The 18,778-nt window shown below is 68.6% G+C and overlaps 2 protein-coding genes across 7 annotated transcripts; one reads left to right on the top strand and one right to left on the bottom strand.

The window, feature by feature from the left end:
- The first annotated feature begins 30 nt into the window (after positions 1-30).
- Positions 31-11,682, top strand: ARHGAP45 (Rho GTPase activating protein 45). Of its 5 annotated transcripts, none has more exons than XM_038568034.1 (23): positions 31-156; positions 1,145-1,242; positions 2,101-2,431; positions 4,249-4,392; positions 4,580-4,667; positions 4,756-4,828; positions 4,907-4,973; positions 5,069-5,206; positions 5,285-5,349; positions 5,442-5,552; positions 5,630-5,710; positions 6,928-7,110; positions 7,256-7,393; positions 7,494-7,881; positions 7,961-8,044; positions 8,146-8,250; positions 8,346-8,518; positions 8,620-8,808; positions 8,877-9,014; positions 9,098-9,324; positions 9,413-9,605; positions 10,428-10,530; positions 10,863-11,682. In XM_038568034.1, the coding sequence occupies exons 2-23, from the start codon at positions 1,153-1,155 to the stop codon at positions 11,219-11,221; spliced, it is 3,468 nt and encodes a 1,155-aa protein (XP_038423962.1). In that variant the 5' UTR covers positions 31-156; positions 1,145-1,152; the 3' UTR covers positions 11,222-11,682. The 5 variants fall into 5 exon arrangements, with proteins under 5 accessions (XP_038423962.1, XP_038423963.1, XP_038423966.1 ...); XM_038568035.1 differs by having other exon boundaries at positions 125-156; positions 1,126-1,242; XM_038568038.1 differs by lacking the exon at positions 31-156 and having other exon boundaries at positions 1,028-1,242; positions 7,557-7,684; positions 7,760-7,881.
- A 3,032-nt stretch (positions 11,683-14,714) lies between these two features.
- On the bottom strand, positions 14,715-18,532 carry POLR2E (RNA polymerase II, I and III subunit E). 2 transcript variants are annotated; one of them, XM_038568033.1, is made up of 8 exons: positions 18,399-18,532; positions 18,001-18,175; positions 16,639-16,754; positions 16,146-16,226; positions 15,657-15,715; positions 15,480-15,558; positions 15,291-15,368; positions 14,715-15,176 (listed from the first exon to the last, which is right to left on the bottom strand). In XM_038568033.1, the coding sequence occupies exons 1-7, from the start codon at positions 18,453-18,455 to the stop codon at positions 15,303-15,305; spliced, it is 633 nt and encodes a 210-aa protein (XP_038423961.1). In that variant the 5' UTR covers positions 18,456-18,532; the 3' UTR covers positions 14,715-15,176; positions 15,291-15,302. The 2 variants fall into 2 exon arrangements, with proteins under 2 accessions (XP_038423961.1, XP_038423960.1); XM_038568032.1 differs by lacking the exon at positions 15,291-15,368.
- Between the last annotated feature and the right edge of the window lie 246 nt (positions 18,533-18,778).

The following is an 18,778-nucleotide window of genomic DNA, read 5'->3' as shown; positions in this document are numbered from 1 at the left end:
GTGCGTGTGCGTGTGCCGGCGGCGCGCAGGTCCACAACGGCTCTCCTCGCGGGCCGCCCTGGGGCCTTGGGGGCCCGCTGGAGCCCAGCTGCGGGGCCTCCGTGGTGGCCGGGAGCCTGCTGGCCGCGGCCCCTCAGCACCCACGTGGGTCTGGAGGTGAGGGCGGTGCCCGCGGGTGCCTGGCCATGAAGTGGGCACGAGCTCGAGGCCTGGGGATGTTCTGGGCGGCCTGGAGGAGCCCCGGGGTGGCCCAGACTTCCGGCCTCCTGACTGGGCCCAGGCCCCAGAGCCCTGCGTGCTGGGCAAAGGGTCCTCGAGGGCGCACTCTGCTGCGTCTGCGGGCGGACCCGGGCCTGGGGAGCTGCACACTGCAGCCCTATGCCCTGCTATGCGCCCCTCCCGGCAGGCTCAGCGGGGCGTCGGGGAGGGTGAGGGTGGGGGCTGGGGGGCGGGGAGGCGGAGTCCCCAGGTCTGGCGGCGCATGCTTCCCACAGCGTCCTGTCAGTGGCGGGTCTGCGTGTGCTCCTGGACCCTGGGAACAGGGCCCTGCTGTGCTTGGGGCCTTGCCGTGTGCCCCGGGAGGGAGGACAGGGCTGGACAGCAGGAGGCCGCACCCCGGGTCTGAGACAGAGGCCCTGGCTCGTCCCTTCTGCCTGTGAGCTTCGTGGCGGCGACACCTGCCCGAGTCCCCGCGCATCGCCGTGCACGCGTGTGCGCACGCTCCCAGCTGCATCCGGTGTGCCGGACTGAGGGTCTGCATCCCCACCGCCTGCCGCAGTGTCACCTGCCGTGTGCCCGCCCCGCGTGCCAGGCCAGCAGTGCCAGGCCCGGGCACCCCCGCCAGCACACGCACCCTGAAAGTGGAAGCTGCGGGTGGGCTCTGGGACCCCACCGTGAAGCCCACTGCGTGGAGGGGCAGGCTGCGGCCAGGGCGGGTGGGGGGCAGGCCTGCGTCACCGGCACTGCCTCGGGAGGCCTTTTCCTGTGGGGGGGAGGGCCCGCCAATGAGGGCCGGGCCTGTCACGTGGGGCTGACAGCTGGGGAGGGGGTGGCCGGCGACAATGTGGCCCTGGAGCAGGCGGTGCTGAGAGCTCAGCAGCGGGACCCCCGCCTGCCCGACCCCAGCCCGCCTACCCGGGCCCAGGCCCCACCATGTTCTCCAGGAAGAAGCGGGAGCTCATGAAAACCCCTTCCATCTCGAAAAAGAACCGGGCGGGAAGCCCCAGCCCACAGCCCTTGGGGGTGAGTGAGCCTCTCCGGGGAGTGCAGCGCGGGCGGGGGCCTGGGCGTGACAGCGGGCGCCAGGGCCCAGGGGTGCGCCGTGCGCCTGCCGCCAAGGGCCCAGCAGCTCCATGCGGGGCCGCTGGCGGGGGGCTCCCACCAGCTACAGCCCCTGCCGGGCTGGACGGCACGGAGCCCGCAGGTCAGGCCAGGAGCCCGGCGTTCGGCTCACGGTAGGAGCCCTCTGCTTCCCCCGAGCGCCTGGCCGAGGGGCCGGGGGGCGGGCGGGAGGGTGCCCAGGCTGGGGCGCCACAGGGCAGGGCTCAGGGGACCTGGGGCCAGGGGTGCTGTCGGGTGTGACAGCTACAGCGCAGCTTCGGGGCCGAAGGTTGACAGGGCAGCAGGGCACGACACGGGACCTGTGGGTGTGGGGCCTGGAGGTCGAGAAGCTTTGGGGGTGCTCGAGGACTTCAGGGTCCCCAGGACTCTCGGGGGCACGGGAGTAGACAGAGGTATCTTCGCCTGCGCGGAGGTGTGTCTGCAGCAGCCTGGAGGGGGCTGCAGGGCCGAGGACCCCCGGGACCCTCCCCACCCCACCCCACCAGGAAGTGGGGTGCCCCTCCCCCATGCCCTCACAGGCCCCACCCCTGGCTGTGGTTTGGGCAGAGACCGTTGTTTGTGAAAGCTCTGGGGAAGAGGATGTTGGGTAACAGGTGTGGGTGGGGCAGGGCACCAAATCTCGGCCCCCTGACCTTTGGCCTTTGATCCCCGTGGGGTCCGCGGGAGACCCTGCAGAGCCCCCCCACCCCCGCCAGCCGTGGGGAAGCCGAGGCAGCGCGGGGCCGGGTACCTGGCTACCGGCTCGCCCGTCCTCCCCAGGAGCTGCCCAGGAAGGATGGGGCCGACGCGGCGTCCCCCGGGGCCAGCGCGGAGCCGCCGAGCACCGCCGCCAACGCCAAGGCCACGGGCACGCTCAAGCGACCCACCAGCCTGAGCCGCCATGCGAGCGCCGCGGGCTTCCCGCTGCCCGGGGCCAGCTCCTGGACGCTGGGCCGGGGCCACCGCAGCCCGCTGGCCACTGCCAGCCCCGCCGAGCTCCCCGGCGACGCGCCCGGGCCCGACTCCGGGGAGGACATCTCCCAGCTGCTGGCGGACGTGGGCCGCCTGGCCAAGAGCCTCGAGAAGCTCAGGGACTATGTCCTGCGTGACGGTGAGAAGCGCGGGGACCGGAGCCTGGGGGGCGGGGCCACACACCGCCCCTCCGACCCCGTGGGGCGGCCGGGGGCCGGGGGGCGACGCCGCTGTGGCCAGGCCCTCGGGGACACGTCCCAGCCGGGAGGCCGCGGCGCAGGGACGTCACGGGGGCTCAGAGGCACACACGGAGATGCCCCTGGGGACAGGTTTCGGGGCGTCCCCGGTGTCCTCGTGAGGCCAGTGGGCAGCCCCAGAGGGCGTCGGGGCAGAGGTGGGCCAGGTCCGCCGGCTGAGGCTGAGGTGGCAGAAGCCCGCGAGGGCCGCGGCGTGTGCCCGCCGCCGTGACGGCTTTGGGGCGGCGGTTCCGTTTTCTCCTCCGTGCGGCGCTGACAGCACGCTTCCTGCCGGGTTATTTTCATCTGCTTCCTGTTTGTCCCTGGCACCTCGTGCGCGGCCTGCTGCCCGCTCCCCCGAGGCCGCACCCCAGCACCCAGCCCGGCACCCCGACCTGCTGCCCCCAGGGCCCCCCCTGGTCGGAGGGGCCCCAGCCGGGCTGGGCGCTCGGCCCCCACTGGCCTGGCCCCGTGGCGGGGTGGGGGCCCCCCAGGGTTATCTGGCCCGGGCGGGGGACACAGCCGCTTCCTGGGGAAACGCGCTAATCTCGGTTCCTTTCCGATCCCCGCGCTTCCTTGGAGGCCAGGCCTGGGCGGGCTGCGCCCCGGGGCATGTGCGGGGGGCTGGGGCGCAGCGGGCCCTCCTGCCCCTGGGCCACCTGGACGGGAGGATGTGGGCTGAGCGCGGGGCTTCCTCTGCTGGGCCCCTCCCCGGGCCTCAGGTGTCTCATCTGCGGCCCGGGCGGTCGCGGGGCCTGGGCAGGTGGGCGTGGAGGGCCGAGGCCCGCCGTCCCTGGGGTCTCCCCAGGGGCCTCAGGGCTCTCAGGCCCCGCTGTGCCCTGGAGCACCGGCCGTCAGGCGGGGAGTCGGGGCGCGGGCGAGGCTGGCCCCCAGCCGGCCGTCCATCCCTCCCCTTCCCTCCCCGCGTTCCTACGGTGTTTCCACCGAGCGGGGCGCATCTGGCGCTTGCTGCTTCGCACTCGTCTCCTTAGGGCGGGTGACGGGCACCCCGCTGGCTGAGTCGGAGGCGCCTGCGTCTCTTGATCTCAGGGTTGTGAGTTCCAGCCCTGCACCGGGTGTGGACGTCACTTAAACATAAAGTCTTAGGGAAAAAAAATAGTGTCTGTGCAGAGCATTTAAGGCCCCGTTCCTAGACACAGATGTGACCTCAGCCCTGCTTTGCTCTAGCACCTTCTATGGCTCCCCACTGCCCTGGAGACAAGGCTGAGCCGGGCCCTCCACACGAGTTCTTGTGCCTTCTGAGCCAGTGTAGATGGGAAAGCTTTCCATCTTTTTTTTCATCTTTGAGAAATGACGGGTGTGCCTCAGTTTCTCCATCTGCAAAACAGGGATGATGGTGGCAGGGGCCTCTGGGGGCCTCTGGGGGCCGCTGCCAGGGGGGAGTAGATGACCGCAGCAGGCAGGGCAGGCGGAGGGCTGGCCGGAACCTTGAGCGGTCAGGGCCGTGGCGGGAAAGGGCCGGAGAGGTGCGTGGAGGAGGGCGGCACCAGGGCGGCCACCTGAAGCACAGGTGTGTGCTGTCTGGACGACCCGGATAGTGTCGTGAGCGAAGGGGCTGCGTCCACCACGGCCTGGGCCTCAGCAGGGGGCCCACAGCGACCGGCCCCACCCGCCTCTGCCTCGGTCTCCCCGCCGGGGAGGGGCGGGCGGCTGGCCCTGGCCGGGTGCTCCCTCCCGCTCACCGCGCCCTGCCCGGCAGAGCTGCTGGAGGCCCGCCGGGGGCTGGCCCACGAGTGCCTGGGCGAGGTCCTCCGCGTGATGCGCCAAATCATCACCAAGTACCCGCTGCTCAACACCATGGAGACCCTCACGGCCGCCGGCACCCTCATCGCCAGGATCAGAGGTCAGCGGGAGGCCGGGAGGGCTTCCTGGAGGAAGGGACCCTTGGAGGGTGTTTGGAGGGCTCGCGGCAATCTGACAGGCACCCCTGCCGTGGCGCTGCCCCTGGTGGACGGCACCCCCGGTGAGTGGCGCGGGGTGACCAGTGGCGCGGGGTGACCAGCGGCCCCTCGTCCCTGCGCCCACCCCAGGCTTCCATTACGAGTGCAGCAACAACGAGTCCGACAAGGAGGAGTTCGAGAAGGCCCTGGAGACCATGGCCGTGTCCTTCGGTAACACGTGAGCGCTGCGGGACCGCGGGGGGCCGGGGGGCCGGGGGCGGGGGCGGGCCCCGGGTCTCCCAGCCTGACCCCTCCCCGCCCTGCAGCGTGTCCGAGTACCTCATGGGGGAAGTGGACAGCACGACTCTCCTGTCCGTGCCCCCCGGGGACCCCAGCCAGGTGAGCACGGGGCGGCCCTGCGTCCTGCGCCGGGGTGGGTGGGCCTCACGCGGGCCCTCACCTGAGTCTGCCCTGCAGACCGTGGAGCACCAGTACGGGCCGGCGGCGGAGGGGGCCGACGCCAGCGCCGAAGACGGTGACGCGGGTGAGCACCCCCTTGGCCGATGGCGGGCCGTGGTGGGGGCGGCGGGCAGGAGGTGGGGCTGGGGCGCCGGGCCGGGCTAAGCGGGTGCCCCGCAGGCTGCCTGCCCTCCGAGGAGGTGGACATGCTGCTGCAGCGCTGCGAGGGGGGCGTGGATGCCGCCCTGCAGTACGCCAAGAACGTGGCCAAGTACATGAAGGACCTCACCGGCTACCTGGAGAAGCGCATGGCGCTGGGTAGGCGGGGCCCCCGGGGGCTCTGGGGGGGCCCAGCCCCCCACCCCTGCACTCACACGGCTCCCCGCCCGCCCGCAGACATGGACTTTGTCAAAGGCCTGCAGAAGATCATGCACAACTACCGGCACAGCGTCATGCAGGAGGTGGGGGCCCGGGGGGGGATGCCTAGGGCAGCTGAGGGAGCGGGGGTGCGCAGCCCGCAGGCCACCCCCTGACGGCCGGCCCCGCCCCACAGCCCCACATGCCCCTGCAGTCCATCTACTCCCTGGCCCTGGACCAGGACCTGGAGTTTGGCCAAGGCTTGATGCAGGCAGTGGCCACGCTGCAGAACCAGACCTTCGTGCAGGTGGGCTGCCGGCGGGGGGCGGGGGCGGGGGCGGCGGGCTGCGCAGGGCGTCCCCGGCTCACGGCCTGTGCCCCCAGCCCCTGAACGTGAGGCGGCTCGAGCACGAGAAGCGCAGGAAGGAGATTAAGGAGTCGTGGCACCGTGCCCAGAGGAAGCTGGTACGCCGGGGGCGGGGGCGTGGGGAGGGCGCCGTGGCCTCCTGTGCCCACTCTGGGCCGAGGTGCCCAGCTGTGCAGGAAGGGGTGCACACACACGCGTCCCGCCCCCCGCCGTCGCACGGAGGGTCTGGGTTGGGGGAGGCAGGTTCTCGCAGGCCACCCGCGGGCGCCAGGTTCCCTCGCGTTGCTCCTTCCCGGTTCCAAAGCTCCGCTGGCACGGCCTGCGGTGAAGGGCCTCCGTCCCCGGCCCTCCGTCCCCGGCCCTCCCGGCAGCTTCCGTCTGTGCACGCGGGGCTGACCGCGTTGGCGCTTCTGCTCCAGCCTCGTGCCGCGGCCTCGACCCTGTCTGTGGGCTCCGGGTGCTCAGCTGTGGAGGCCGCTTGGCCCGTTTCACTAGATCCTACCCGTGGACATTTTGCTCGCTGCTGGGTCCGTGGTGTTCTCCAACACGTGCCCAAAGCGGGCCGGCTGGGGGGGCGGTGAGAGCCCGAGAGCCTCTCCTGAGCTGCTGCCGCTTCCATTCTCCAAGCCCTCATTTCCTGTCCTTTGCTCACTGCGGATTGGACCGTGGCCTATTCCTTATTGATTTGCCAGAGCTCTTGACATATGAGAGAACCAGCCCTCGCTGATGTGACCTATAGACCACCCCCCACCCCGGGTTTAGTTTTGACTTTTGATTTTACCTGTGGCCTGTTTAGCTGGATAGAGAGCTGTGAGCGGCAGCTGTAGCCTTTCTCATGGTTCCTGGGTTTCCTGTCCTGTGTTCAAGGCCTCCCCACACCCAATGTTTTCAAATACTCTGCCTGTCTTGTCGCTCGTTTATGTTTGAGCGTCTGACGCGGTCTGTCGGCTGCAAGGTGTGGCCCCCAGAAGGCCCCCTGGTTTCTGACCAAGTGCTCTTCCTGCCAACCCTGAGGGTGCCTGGCTTCCTGCCGGGCGGCCTCGCTGTTCTGTGCGAGGGGAAGTGAGAGACGGAAGCGTGGCTGCCAGTCTGGGTGGGGGGCGGGCGCCGGGGGCTGGAATGGTCCCCCCAGGGCCCCACTGCAGGGGTGCCTGCCTCCTCTCCCGCTGTCACCCCGATGGACGCGCTGTGCCCTGAGATGCGCGGGAGGCTGAGCTGCGAGCTCCGCGTTGGGGGGCGGGTGTCAGGATGTGGCGGGAGCCCCGGCCCGGCCCAGGATGGCTCTGGACTGGCGTCCCCACCTCCACGTCTGCAGCAAGAGGCCGAGTCCAACCTGCGCAAGGCCAAGCAGGGCTACACGCAGCGCTGTGACGACCACACCAAGGCCCGCCTCCTGGCAGCCAAGGCCGAGGAGGAGCAGGCGGTCACAGGGCCCGGGGCCGCTGCCTCCAAGACCCTGGACAAGCGGCGGCGTCTGGAGGAGGAGACCAAGAACAAGGTGCGCGCCACGGGGTGGGGCGGGCAGGGCCAGCCCAGGGGCCGCGGCTCCCACCGCGCGGGGCGCATCCTGCACCAGGGCCTTCCCGCCGCCCTGCTCTGGCGGCGCCGCGCCAACGCGTCCCTGTGCACCCCGGCCCGTCCAGGCGGAGGAAGCCATGGCCACCTACCGGACGTGTGTGGCCGACGCCAAGACGCAGAAGCAGGAGCTGGAGGACACCAAGGTGACGGTGCTGCGGCAGATCCAGGAGGTCATCCGGCAGAGCGACCAGACCATCAAGTCGGTGCGCGCCCCACGTCCCCACGGCTGGTGGCTTTGGGGGGCTGTCGGCTGTGCCCCCGGGCCCCACCGTGGCGGGGCTCACACGCGGCACCCCCCCGCAGGCCACCATCTCCTACTACCAGATGATGCACATGCAGACAGCCCCGCTGCCCGTGCACTTCCAGATGCTGTGCGAGAGCAGCAAGCTGTACGACCCGGGCCAGCAGTACGCCTACCACGTGGGCCAGCTGCAGCGCGGCGAGGAGCCCGACGTGCGCTACGACTTTGAGCCCTACGCCTCCATGAACACCTGGTACGGCCTCCCGCTCGCGCCTGGGGCGGCGGGGCAGCCCCCTGCCGAGGCTTCCGTACCTGCCTGTCCCACCAGGTCCCCCGTCATGCGCACGCGGAAGGGCAGCTTTGTCGGCGATGCCGCGGCGACAGAGGCCACGGGCAGCCCCGAGAAGGACGGTGGGCCCAGTGATGGGGCGCTGGCCAAGGAGCGCAGGGGTGAGTGCCGGGCAGGGGTGCGGGGCAGGCGCGGCCTCCCCGTAGCCCCTTACCCCACTGGAGACGCCCCGTTCCGCAGGAGGGCGCGGACACCAGGTGCACAAGTCGTGGCCCACCACCATGTCAGACTCGGACGGCAGCCTGGACCCCAGCCCTGGCTCAGGTGAGCGGCTCCCGCGGCCTGCCCGGGCCCTGGGCACGCACGTCCAGCAGGGTGAGCCCTCTGGGGAGGGTCCGGCCGCCTGACGCCCGTTTCCCGCTCAGGGGACTTTAAGAAGCGGGAGCGGATGTCGTCCAGCGGCACCATGTCGTCCAGCGAGGAGCTGGTGGAGCCGGAGGGCAGTGCGGGGGCGGCTGCCTTCGAGCAGGGTGAGGGCCCGACCCCGGCGGGGGGGGGGGGGGGGGGAGAGGGGGGCTGGGAGCCCGGCCAGCAGGCCTCGGCCTGACCACCCGGCCCCCCGCAGCCGACCTCAACGGCATGAGCCCCGAGCTGCCGGTGGCCTTGCCCAGCGGGCCCTTCCGCCACGTGGGGCTGTCCAAGGCCGCCCGCACCCACCGGCTGCGGAAGCTCCGCACGCCCGCCAAGTGCAGGGAGTGCAACAGCTACGTGTACTTCCAGGGCGCCGAGTGTGAGGAGGTGAGGAGGGCTCCGGGCGGCGGGTGTCGGGGCGGAGGCCTGGGGCGTGGGCCAGCGGCCGTGGCGGGGAGCGGGGGCTCACGGGCGCCCGCCGGCCGCAGTGCTGCCTGGCCTGCCACAAGAAGTGCCTGGAGACGCTGGCCATCCAGTGCGGCCACAAGAAGCTCCAGGGCCGCCTGCAGCTGTTCGGCCAGGACTTCGGCCAGGCGGCCCAGAGCACCCCCGACGGCGTGCCCTTCATCATCAAGAAGTGCGTCTGCGAGATCGAGCAGCGGGCGCTGCACACCAAGGTGAGCGCCGCGGGGGGCGGGGGGCAGGCGCGGCGGGGGGGGGGCCAGGCTGACCGCAGCCCCCGCAGGGCATCTACCGCGTCAACGGGGTGAAGACGCGCGTGGAGAAGCTGTGCCAGGCGTTCGAGAACGGCAAGGAGCTGGTGGAGCTGTCACAGGCTTTGCCCCACGATATCAGCAACGTCCTCAAACTCTACCTGCGGCAGGTGGGGCCGGTGGGCTGGGGCTGGGAGCAGGGAGCCGGGCCGGGGTGGGGGACGCCGACCCCACACGACCTGTCGCCCCGCAGCTGCCCGAACCGCTCATCTCCTTCCGCCTGTACCATGAGCTCGTGGGGCTGGCCAAGGACAGCCTGAAGGCGGAGGCTGAGGCCAAGGCGGCCACCCGGGGCCGAGCGGACCCCGCCCAGAGCGAGGCTGCGGCTGTGGCCATGGCGGGCCGGCTGCGGGAGCTGCTGCGGGACCTGCCCCCCGAGAACCGGGCCACTCTGCAGTACTTGCTGCGGCACCTGCGCAGGTGAGGGCCAGCGCGGCGGGATCAGGGCTGGAGGCCTGGGGGGGCCGAGGGGCCTCTCATGGCTGCCCCTGTGTCCGCGTGACCCTAGGATCGTGGAGGTGGAGCAGGACAACAAGATGACTCCGGGGAACCTGGGCATTGTGTTTGGGCCCACGCTGCTGCGTCCAAGGCCCACCGAGGCCACCGTGTCCCTGTCCTCCCTGGTCGACTACCCCCACCAGGCCCGGGTCGTGGAGACCCTCATCGCCCACTATGGCCTGGTCTTCGACGACGGGCCCGAGGTGAGGGCGGTGCTGGGCCCCAGGGCTGCCCACTCCGAGCAGGGGGGCGGGCTCTGTGAGCGCCGTGGGGGCCGCGCCGTGGGGGCCGCGACGGAGACAGGAAACCCCGGTGAGGCTCGCTTTCAGCGGCGTGGTCAGCAGGGGGCCCAGAAGTATCTTACAAGCAAAGGACTGACAGACGGCGGGCTCAACTCTGGGGGCTCACGCGGGTGCAAAGGCCGTGTGGCCCGCCTCCCCAGCTGCCCTGGAGCCCATGAGCGCCCTGCTGCCCAGCTGGCTCCACTGCACCTCCTCACCTGGCTGCTCCTCCACAAGCTCTGCTTGCTTGGCCTCCGAGTGTCTCGCTGTTGTGCTCCTGTCCCCTCTGCTGGGGCCTGCGGGTGCGCAGGGGCGGCAGACACGCTGGGGGCCACACGGCAGGACCCGAGCCTTATGGGCCGCGGCCTGCTGCCCAGAGGGACAAGCTCAGCCCGTGTGCACAGGACGCAGTGTCACCATACATGCAGCTGCAGGGGTGCTGACAAGTTTTAGGCCCTTTTTTCGTATTATTCTGCCTATAACGCACATCACGAGGCTTCTATCGGCCTGAGAGCGAGCGGCAGAGGCCAAGGGAGAGGCAGAGTCCCCGTGGCGCAGGGAGCCCGAAGCAGGGGACTTGATCCCAGGCCCCCAGGATCCTGAGTGGAGCCGGCGGCGGCTGCTTCACCAACTGAGCCTCGCGGGCGCCTGGCGTTTTTAGTTTTTAGTCTATTTACGAGACAGAGAGCAGAGCCAGGGGTGGCCGGGACCCTGGGCCCTGCCTGAGCCACGCTCCCCCTGCAGGAAGCGTACGTGCAGCGGGCCGAGGCGGCGGCACAGACGCCCCACCCGGAGGCGAGTGCAGGGACCGGCTTCCCACTGCAGAAGGCCGCAGAAGGGGGCCCAGGTGAGTGGTGGGGACAGGCGGCTGGTGGACAGCGCGGCGTCGCGGGGCCAGGTCAGGTGCCTGGACGCCGCGCGGCCTGTGGGGTTTCCTCCGACGGAGGGCTGGCCTGTCCGACCCGTGCCAGCAGCAGCAGAGAAGCTGGAGGGGTTTGTGGACACCACAGTGGGTGGGGACCCGGACCACGGCAACAGCCCTCTGCTGCGGGTGGGTGGTCCCAGGGGGCAGCTGGGCCTGGGGAGGGTGACAGCGTGTCAGGCCGTGGACCCCAGGACCCCCAGGTCTCGACACGTCTGTCCACCCTGCCTCATAAGCCAACTTCCTTGACTTCGCAGAATACCAGGTGGCCTCCAACGACTCGGACTCTGAAGTGGAGGAGACCTCAGACCTGTTGGCAGCGGCGGCCAGGGGCGCCGCACACCGCCTCAGTATCCTGGAGAAGCAGGGCAGCGAGACCAGCGTGGAAGAGGGCCAGGGCAGCCGCAGCGGCAGCGAGGAGCGGCTGGAGGCCGCGGCCAGCGCTGATGGGGACGGGGACGGGGACGGGGACGGGGAGGGCCTGGCCCAGCAGCTCTCGGAGTACAACGCCAACCAGTGCAACAACGTGGCCGAGGTCCGGCTGCCTACCATGAGGCTCTGCACTGGGCAGGTGGCAGCAGGCAGTGGGCAGGACAGACAGCTGGAGTTTGTCTAGCTGGGGTGCTGGGCAGGCCAGTCCAGGGGCCGAGGGCCGGGTGCCGGCTGTGTCTGGCTCCCGTCCCCGTGCATGACCAGTCACTGTGAGGCCTCCTCCTGCCAGCCCAGTGCAGGAAGGGGGTTTCTGGCTGCTTTTTCCAGAAGATTCCAGGAGCAAGGAGCAAGCCCGAGGCCTGCCCCGTGTCTGCCTGCGTGCCGGGGAGTCCTCCTCTCCAGTGGTCTCAGCCGTGTGGACAGAGGAGCCACATAGGCCCCGCTGAGTGGCCGGGTCCGCGGGGCCAGCCTGGAGGCCAGACAGCAGGGGCCAGGTGGCAGCGTCGGGAAGTCCCCAGGGGCCCTGGGAAATCGAGTTGGGGCCCCTGGGGTATAGGCACATGGGGGGGTGGGGTCTGTCTTGGGTCACGATGTACATTCTACACAGATGCATTGATTTTGCTTAAAATAAAATTTTTAACCTGAGCCCATCTTGTCTTCAGGGGCGGGATGGGGATGCAGAGGCCTGTCATCACGATCTCAGCTTCTCGCGGGAACCCCCTTAGGTATGTGGGCCCAGGCGGCCCAGGAGGCCAGCCGGGCATGCAGACATCAAAGCAGCACTTGGTAGAAACCTATAGCCCTGCGCTGCTCCTTGAAACCTTCCAGATGACAGGCTGTCCGGGGCGGCAACCAGCCCCGTGTGGCTGCAGAGCCCTGGAAATGTGGCCCATGTGCCCGAGCGACCCAAGTGTGAATCTCATTTACACCAAACAGCCTCAGAGCTGTGGCCAAGCGAGCAAACCCTGAGCCGGGAGCAGGAGAGGACCCTCCCCAATGCCTTATGCCCTCACCGCAGCTGGACTGGTCATGGAGACCCAGGGACAGCTCGGCAGTGGAAGACCCAAGTTTTCATCCGCTGTGGAACGCAGGGTGAAGTCCCAGCCATCAGGCCAAGAGCAGCTGGGGAGAGGGCGCCCCAGACGGGCAGCACAGGCCAGCTCAGGGAACCAGCAGCAGCGCCCGTCATAGCACTCTGCACAGCTAGCTCACCCCCGCGCTGCCCCGCAGCAGCTGAGAAGGATCCAGAAAAGGTCACTGAGCCATCAAATAGCAGCCTGACGCTAAGGGCACGGGGCCGTGCCCACTGGCCCATGTGTGCCTGCGCCCCCGCTGCCCTAAGTGCCGCAGGGACCACCTGGCCCGGAGCTGAAAGTACCCATCGTCTGCCCCTCGCGGAACAAATCGGCCGGCCTAATACACATTTAAAAAAAGTCCCAAGAACGAACGGATGGAACTGTTCTGTGCTCAGCCGGGCAGCGGGCCACGAAGGCGTCCCTCTGCAGCCGGGCTGGCCCCGCACACCAGGGGCCTCTAGTTTACTGACTGGGGCCAGCTGCAGGCCTGGCCCCACCAGGCTCACAGCACGTCACAGGGGCCTGGGGCTCCCCCGCCTCAATCCACAGTACCCACGGAGGAGGTGCCCCTTCCAGAAAGCCTAAGGCAGGCGTCAGACCACCACCCAACCTGGCCAACCGCGGGGGCCCGGAACAGGCGGCGCTCAGCGAGAGGCCAGCTCTGGTCCCCACGTAGCAAAGGGGTGAGTTCCCAAAGGAAAGCCAGGTGCTGCTGGGGGGCAGGCGGGGACAGAGGCGCAGGCTGACGGCCGTTGCAGAGGGAAAGCAAACCCGACCTAAGGCAAAAGGGGGAATCCTTGAGCCGATCCACAGTCCGCCCTGAAGAACGGCCAAGGCTCACGTCACACCGCCCAGACCCCACATGGCGTGCCAGCCCCTCTGCTGCAGTGACACGTGGTCTCTCTCACACACAGAGAACACGCGTAGCTTCCTTCATTTACAAACAAAACACACTTAAAACTCCACCGTGCGGGGAGGACACCAATAACCAACGTGCTTTTCCTTACTGCGGTTAAGATGTACAGAATATTTACCGACTGTGCAGCTCAGGGCACAAAGTACTTACCCCGCCCTGTACCCCCCCACCCGCCAACCCGTCTCCAGAACCTTCCACCTCCCCACACAGAGGCCCCGTCCCCAGGAAGCACTGACCCCACGCCCCCTGCCCCAGCCCCGGCTCTCACCACCTCCTGCCTCCGTGGATGGGCTGCCTCTGGGGACCTCCTGGGAGTGGGATCTGTCCTGTCTGTATTTTGGCCAAGGGGGGGGGGGGGCAGGGGACATGTGCACCACTGCTAGACACACCAAGGAGGACGTTTAACACCTGGGTGGCTCCGCAGGAGGGGGGCCCTGAAACAGCCCCCTCCCCGCGCACTCACCCAGGACGACCGCGGGCTACTCAAGAGACTATCGGGATCTGCGTCTGCCTGAGAGCAACGTGCAGCGGCTCATACAGGCCCAGGAGTCAACCCCAGAGTTTAAGGCAAAGTGTCAACGCAGCAAACTTACGAACAGATATATAAAAAATCTAAAACGTGGAACACACTTCCACCAAGTGTCACGTGATAAGGGGCCTGCACGCCTACGTGTGGACGCATGCCGGGGGGACGGAGTCAGCAGCCCGACTACACGCCACACAAGGGCTCCGAGCAGACCTTTCTCCAGATGACAAGTCAGTGGCCTCTGGGCACATGAGCGCTGCTCACGCTGTTAGTCACCGGGGAAGAGTCACAAGGACAGGGAGGCTGCACCTCGCCCCAGAGGCCGGCAGCGAGTGCAGCCAGGGTGAAGGAACAGGACGCAAGGCTACCGTCGCGCCCAACAGCCGGTGGTTTCTCCACCAGCTGGCAACCAGCTTCCGTGCAACCCCACAACTCTACAGCTAGATACACCCCGGAAAAAAATAAAAACACACCCCCACACAAAACTTGCCTGTGAGTAAGTGTGTGCACCCTCTGCTGGAGCTACAGGGCGTCCCCCAGATGGGCACGTCCCAGCCCGGAGCAGGAGCGAGGCCCCCCCCTACACGCTGCCCGGGGGACGGACCCTGAGTCCCTGACGCTCAGGGAGGGAACCAGACACAGGAGGCCCCGTGGGGTGGGAGTCCACGCATGTGACACGTGCAGGACCGGCTCGTCCACGCACGGGGAGGGGGCTGGGGAGGCTGGGAGCTGGGGAGGAGTAGAGGGGCTGGGGGGAGGCTGCTGATGGGGCCAGGGTTGCTTCTGGGGAGACGACGATCCCTACAGCTCTAGAACAGGCGGTGCTGAAGGGCCACAGATGGTGCGCCGCGCGGTTTGCCAGTCGCAGCTCAGCTGATCGGCAACACACAAACCCCCGACCCCGGACCAGGAAGGCTTTCTTTCTGAAATCAGACACAATCCGGGAAACCGGGTAACCCAACCCCAAATGCTGATGCGGGAACGGGGCCAGGAGAGCCACGGGCAAGCCTCGCAGCGCCGCCGCCTCACGTGCCCCCTCCACCCCGAGGCCTCCCAGGCACGAGACGGAACGCAGCCACCGTCGCAGAGGCGACGGCCCAGGGTCGAGCGCCTAGAGCGAGGCCACTCACCGCAAGGCTCGTTTCTTCACACAGGCCGCTTTGTTTACTCAAACACCTTTAATTTTTATAAACGCCCAACATCAAATAGCGACTGGCTCCCTGCTGCGGGGTGTGTGCTCACAGACAGAGACCTCAGGGCCACCCACGGGGCACGGTGACAGCACAGTGCCGGGCGGCCAGAAACCTGACCCAGGACCACTGTCACCAGCCACCTGCGAGCCTCCCTGTGGCCTCCCGTCCCCCCTGGAGGCAGCTCGTGCCAGGTCCAGCGAGGGCTCAGCACCCAGAAGCAGCAGTGAGGTTCCTGAGGGCCGTGGCTCCCACAGGGCAGGCCAGCCACCCGGCGCGCAGCGTGGGGATGGTGGCCACAGCCCCCAATGGTCTCTGGGCTGCCGGGAGGGAGGGAGCGGCACAACCAGGCGTCATGTCTGTGCTGCGGGCCGAGACCAGCCGAGTGCGAAGTGGGGCCACTTCCGCGCCCCCCGGAAGGTGACAGACGACTAAGGAGAACAGGAAGAAAAGGCTCACTGCCAGGACAGACACAGGCCCTCCTGCACCCAAAAGGGAGGCGCGGACTCCCCGCCCGGGCCCCGCGGCCACAGGGCGCAGCTCACCTGAGCCAGCCGCTACTGCACCAGCCGGTAGGTGATGTACCTGCCCGCGGTCTCACTGGGCCGGATGATCTTTACCACCTGCGGATGTGCGAGGTGGGGGCTGGAGTAGGGGTTCACAGCGGGGCCCGGGCAAGGAGCTCGCAGGACTGAGGGCCACGGCTCTATGGGAGCCGGGGTGGACCTTCTCACCTGCCCTCGCTTTATCCCAAAGTAGCGAGCCACGGGGTCTCCTGCCTGGATCCTGGGCAGCTGGTTCTCTCGGAGTTTGCTGAGACGTTCAGTCAGGGAAAAAACGGGGGGGGGGGGGGGGAGGGGCAGAGCCTGGGGGCGGGGGAATGGGGTCCCAGGGGATGGGCTGAAGGATACTATCGGGCCAGCAGCTCTGTCACCTCTTCCTTGGTCATGACGACGTGCTCTGGGACCAGCTGTCGAGAGGGGAAACTGAGTCTGTGGGTGTGACAGGCCCCACGGCGCCCCCACACGGGAAAGGGGAGCAGAGCGCCACAGGCTGTTTCCTTGGAGTCAACCATCCACCCAAGGGTCCCAGCTGCCACCCCACCCTGCTCCTGACTCCACGCCTGGGGGGAAGGAGCTATGGCCTGCAGGCGCCTGGGGGGGTATAACCTGGAGAGTGCAGGGGCCCCTGGACAGACCCCACCCCCTGCCCCCCAGCTGCCTGACTGCACACCTGGCAAGTGCCCAGGGCCTCACTGAGACTCCGGCTCTGCTTCCTCCTCCCCACAAAGTGGGAGCAGCGGCACCTGGTGCGTCCCCAGGCCCTCCCTGTGCTCGGGCAGGTGCCACCTCACCAGCCGTCCAGCCTCCCCTCCCGCAGACCCCCACTAAGGCCCTCACCTCGTGCTCCGTGATGTTGATGAGTAGCTCCTGCTGCAGAAACTGCTCCAGGATGTACTTGGGGGCCATGTCAACCAGGGACTGAAAGAGAGGCTGACCCTCACGCACAGCCAAGGCCCAAGACGCCGCCACCCCACCTCTCCCAGGGGCTGAGGGCAGGTGGGAGCCAAAGGGGGTTCCCACGTGTCAGGTCAGTAAGGCTCCTCTGGGAGGAAGAGACCACCCGACACAAACTGTGACACCTAACAAAATGCTCCTGCAGTTGTCCCTGTGCTGGTGTGACGTAGAGAACCCTGCAGGGACGAGCGCACAGAGCTGGCCCTCCGTCCCAAACAGCAGCCCCTCCTCGGACCTGTTAACCACAGGAATGCTGGCACCCATGCAGGGCACCTCCCTGCTCTGGCTTCTGCCCACACGGGAGAGCCGCTCCTTCTCAGATCCCCAGATCCTGGGGCCCATGAGGACGTGCGGCCAACACGAGCAGCGTGCCCACCTGCTTGGCGGAGGGAGTCATGCCCTGCTGTACCACAATGAGGGCCCGGGTGATGTTCTCCTCCTGCATCCGCTGGCAATACACCTTGATGGTCTTGATTCCCACTTTAGGCTCCTCTGGGGACAGAACACACGAGGTCTACACTGCAAGAGTCCCTCCTGCCCCAAGGGCCCTGCTCACTCACCTGCTCGTTCACTTCCACCCTGCTAGGCGCGCGGGCTCCAGCTTGACCTTGCCAAGGTGTAGCAGTGCCTCTCTGGACCAGCTCCCTCTTTCTAGGGCCCCAGGGAACCCACCAGGGTGCCAGTCCTCCCCCCCAGCCCCCACGGAGCTGATGGGTGCCCTGCATCTACCCACTTGGTGGATCCCTCCCTGGAAGCTGAATCTGGGGACCTACGTGGTGCAATGTCTGGAATCCCCAGATGAAGCAGCTGACCTGAAGGACCAAACCCCCTCCCTGCACAGCCACGGTGGGAACCCTCACGCTCACCACAGTACAGGGGCCAAGACCTGCGGGACCCTCTGAGCCTGGTGGAAGGTGAGCAACTGGGTGCCTGCTGCCAGGACGGGTGCGTGTGGTGCACCACATCTGCCCCATCACAGCACTCCCCTCGGACCCTTGCTCACCTGACGGGCAGCGTCAGGGACTGAGCTGTTTCCCACGGAATCCCCGTGTTACAATCCTAACCCCCGAGACCTCGGGTGCAACCGTACTTGGAACTGAGGTCTTTAAAGAGGAGATTCCACCAGGTTGTCAGGATGGACCTCAGTCAGACACAACAGCACAGACACACAGAGGCACGACCTCGGGAACTCATGGAGAAGACGGCCACCGGCACGCCAGGGAGAGGCCTCAGGGGGACCCAGCCCCGTGCACACCCTGGTCTCAGACGTCCTGCCTGCAGCCCCGGAAGAGGTCAGGCTGCTGCTGAAGCCGCCCGGTCTGCGGCGCCCAGTCGCGGCGGTCCAGGTGGACCAGCACGGCCGCTCAGTCCCATTCTGTGGCCCACTGGAGCACACGGGCGCCCCGGGCCCACTCCAGGGAGGGCCCTGCCACAGGCCGACCCACACACGGGGACGCTGTTTGCACGAGCACCAGGAGGGTCCCTCCTGCAAAGGTTTCCGACGCCCTTGCTTCTGGGCAGGGGGCTGGGCCCCCCGGGAGGCCTGCGACAATCCGGCTGCACTGAACGAACAGTCAGCGGGGAACAGAACCCAGGGCTCCCATCAGCACCCCGTGGCACCGTGCGCAGCAGGCTGGGCACTCGGGAGGGCGGGTGTAGACACCGTCCCTGGATGGCTGCACGAGGGCTGCGGACTCCTAGGGGTCACGCAGCCACCCAGGACCCACGCGACCCTCACCTGGAAAGAAGACAAACATCTGGTCGGTGGGGTCGTCGTTGTGGGCCACCAGCACCGTGAGGTCCGTGCGCCGGGGCCGCCCCTCGCTCGGCTTGTCCCCAAACTGGGCCTTGAACTCTTCCAGCGTCTGGTCCAGCTCATCCTGCGTCACCAGGTAGCCGCGGTCGTGGCACAGCTGCAGGGAGCACCAGCCGGGTGACCCCCGGGCTCAGAGGGCGGGGCGGGAGGGGCGCGGCCGGATGACGTCACCGCGGAGAAGGACGGACAGGGCCGCGGCCCGGCGCCTCCGAGCGCGTGGGGACCGCACAGGAAGGGGCCGCAGAGGCCGGGACGCACCCGCCGAGCGCGCCCGGAAGCTCCGAGCTGCGCCCGCCGCCGCCCTGACCGCGCGGGCTCACCTGCATGATGGTCTTGCGGATCTTCCACAGCCGGTACGTCTCCTCCTCGTCGTCCATGGCGGCCGCCGCTCGCAACCCGCGCGCCTGAGCCCGCGGCAGGGGCCCGCGCTGACTGCGCCTGCGCCGAGCCCTGCCAAGCCCCGCGCGGGGCTGCCCACAGCGAACGCCGGACTCCAGAGACCTTCGCGGGCGGCAGCGCCGAGGGCAGCCCGGGCCTTCTGCGAGCGGCGGTGGGCGGAGCCAGAGCCGAGCGAACGGGACCGCCCACTCTCGCCTCGGCAGTTGTCGCGGGGTTTCGGCCGCGGGGCCTGTCGGGAGTTGTGGTTTCCGCCCGATGCCCGTGTGGGTGGGGAGTTTGGAATCCGGAAGGGCGGAGGCGA

This window comes from Canis lupus, chromosome 20, assembly GCF_011100685.1.
Source record: "Canis lupus familiaris isolate Mischka breed German Shepherd chromosome 20, alternate assembly UU_Cfam_GSD_1.0, whole genome shotgun sequence".
Classification (NCBI taxonomy): Eukaryota; Metazoa; Chordata; class Mammalia; order Carnivora; family Canidae; genus Canis; species Canis lupus.
The sequence above is the reverse complement of the archived record's forward strand: the minus strand, read 5'-3'. Positions and strand labels throughout refer to the sequence as shown.

Coding starts and splice junctions, on each gene's coding strand:
- ARHGAP45 (XM_038568034.1), top strand. CDS start 1,153: ATGTTCTCCAGGAAGAAGCGGGAGCTCATGAAAACCCCTTCCATCTCG. Junction 7,394..7,493: donor GCGACCAGACCATCAAGTCG/GTGCGCGCCCCA, acceptor ACCCCCCCGCAG/GCCACCATCTCCTACTACCA. Junction 9,015..9,097: donor TCAAACTCTACCTGCGGCAG/GTGGGGCCGGTG, acceptor GTCGCCCCGCAG/CTGCCCGAACCGCTCATCTC.
- POLR2E (XM_038568032.1), bottom strand. CDS start 18,455: ATGGACGACGAGGAGGAGACGTACCGGCTGTGGAAGATCCGCAAGACC. Junction 16,227..16,638: donor TGACTCCCTCCGCCAAGCAG/GTGGGCACGCTG, acceptor CCTCTCTTTCAG/TCCCTGGTTGACATGGCCCC. Junction 15,177..15,479: donor TTGGGATAAAGCGAGGGCAG/GTGAGAAGGTCC, acceptor TGTTCTCCTTAG/TCGTCTGTCACCTTCCGGGG.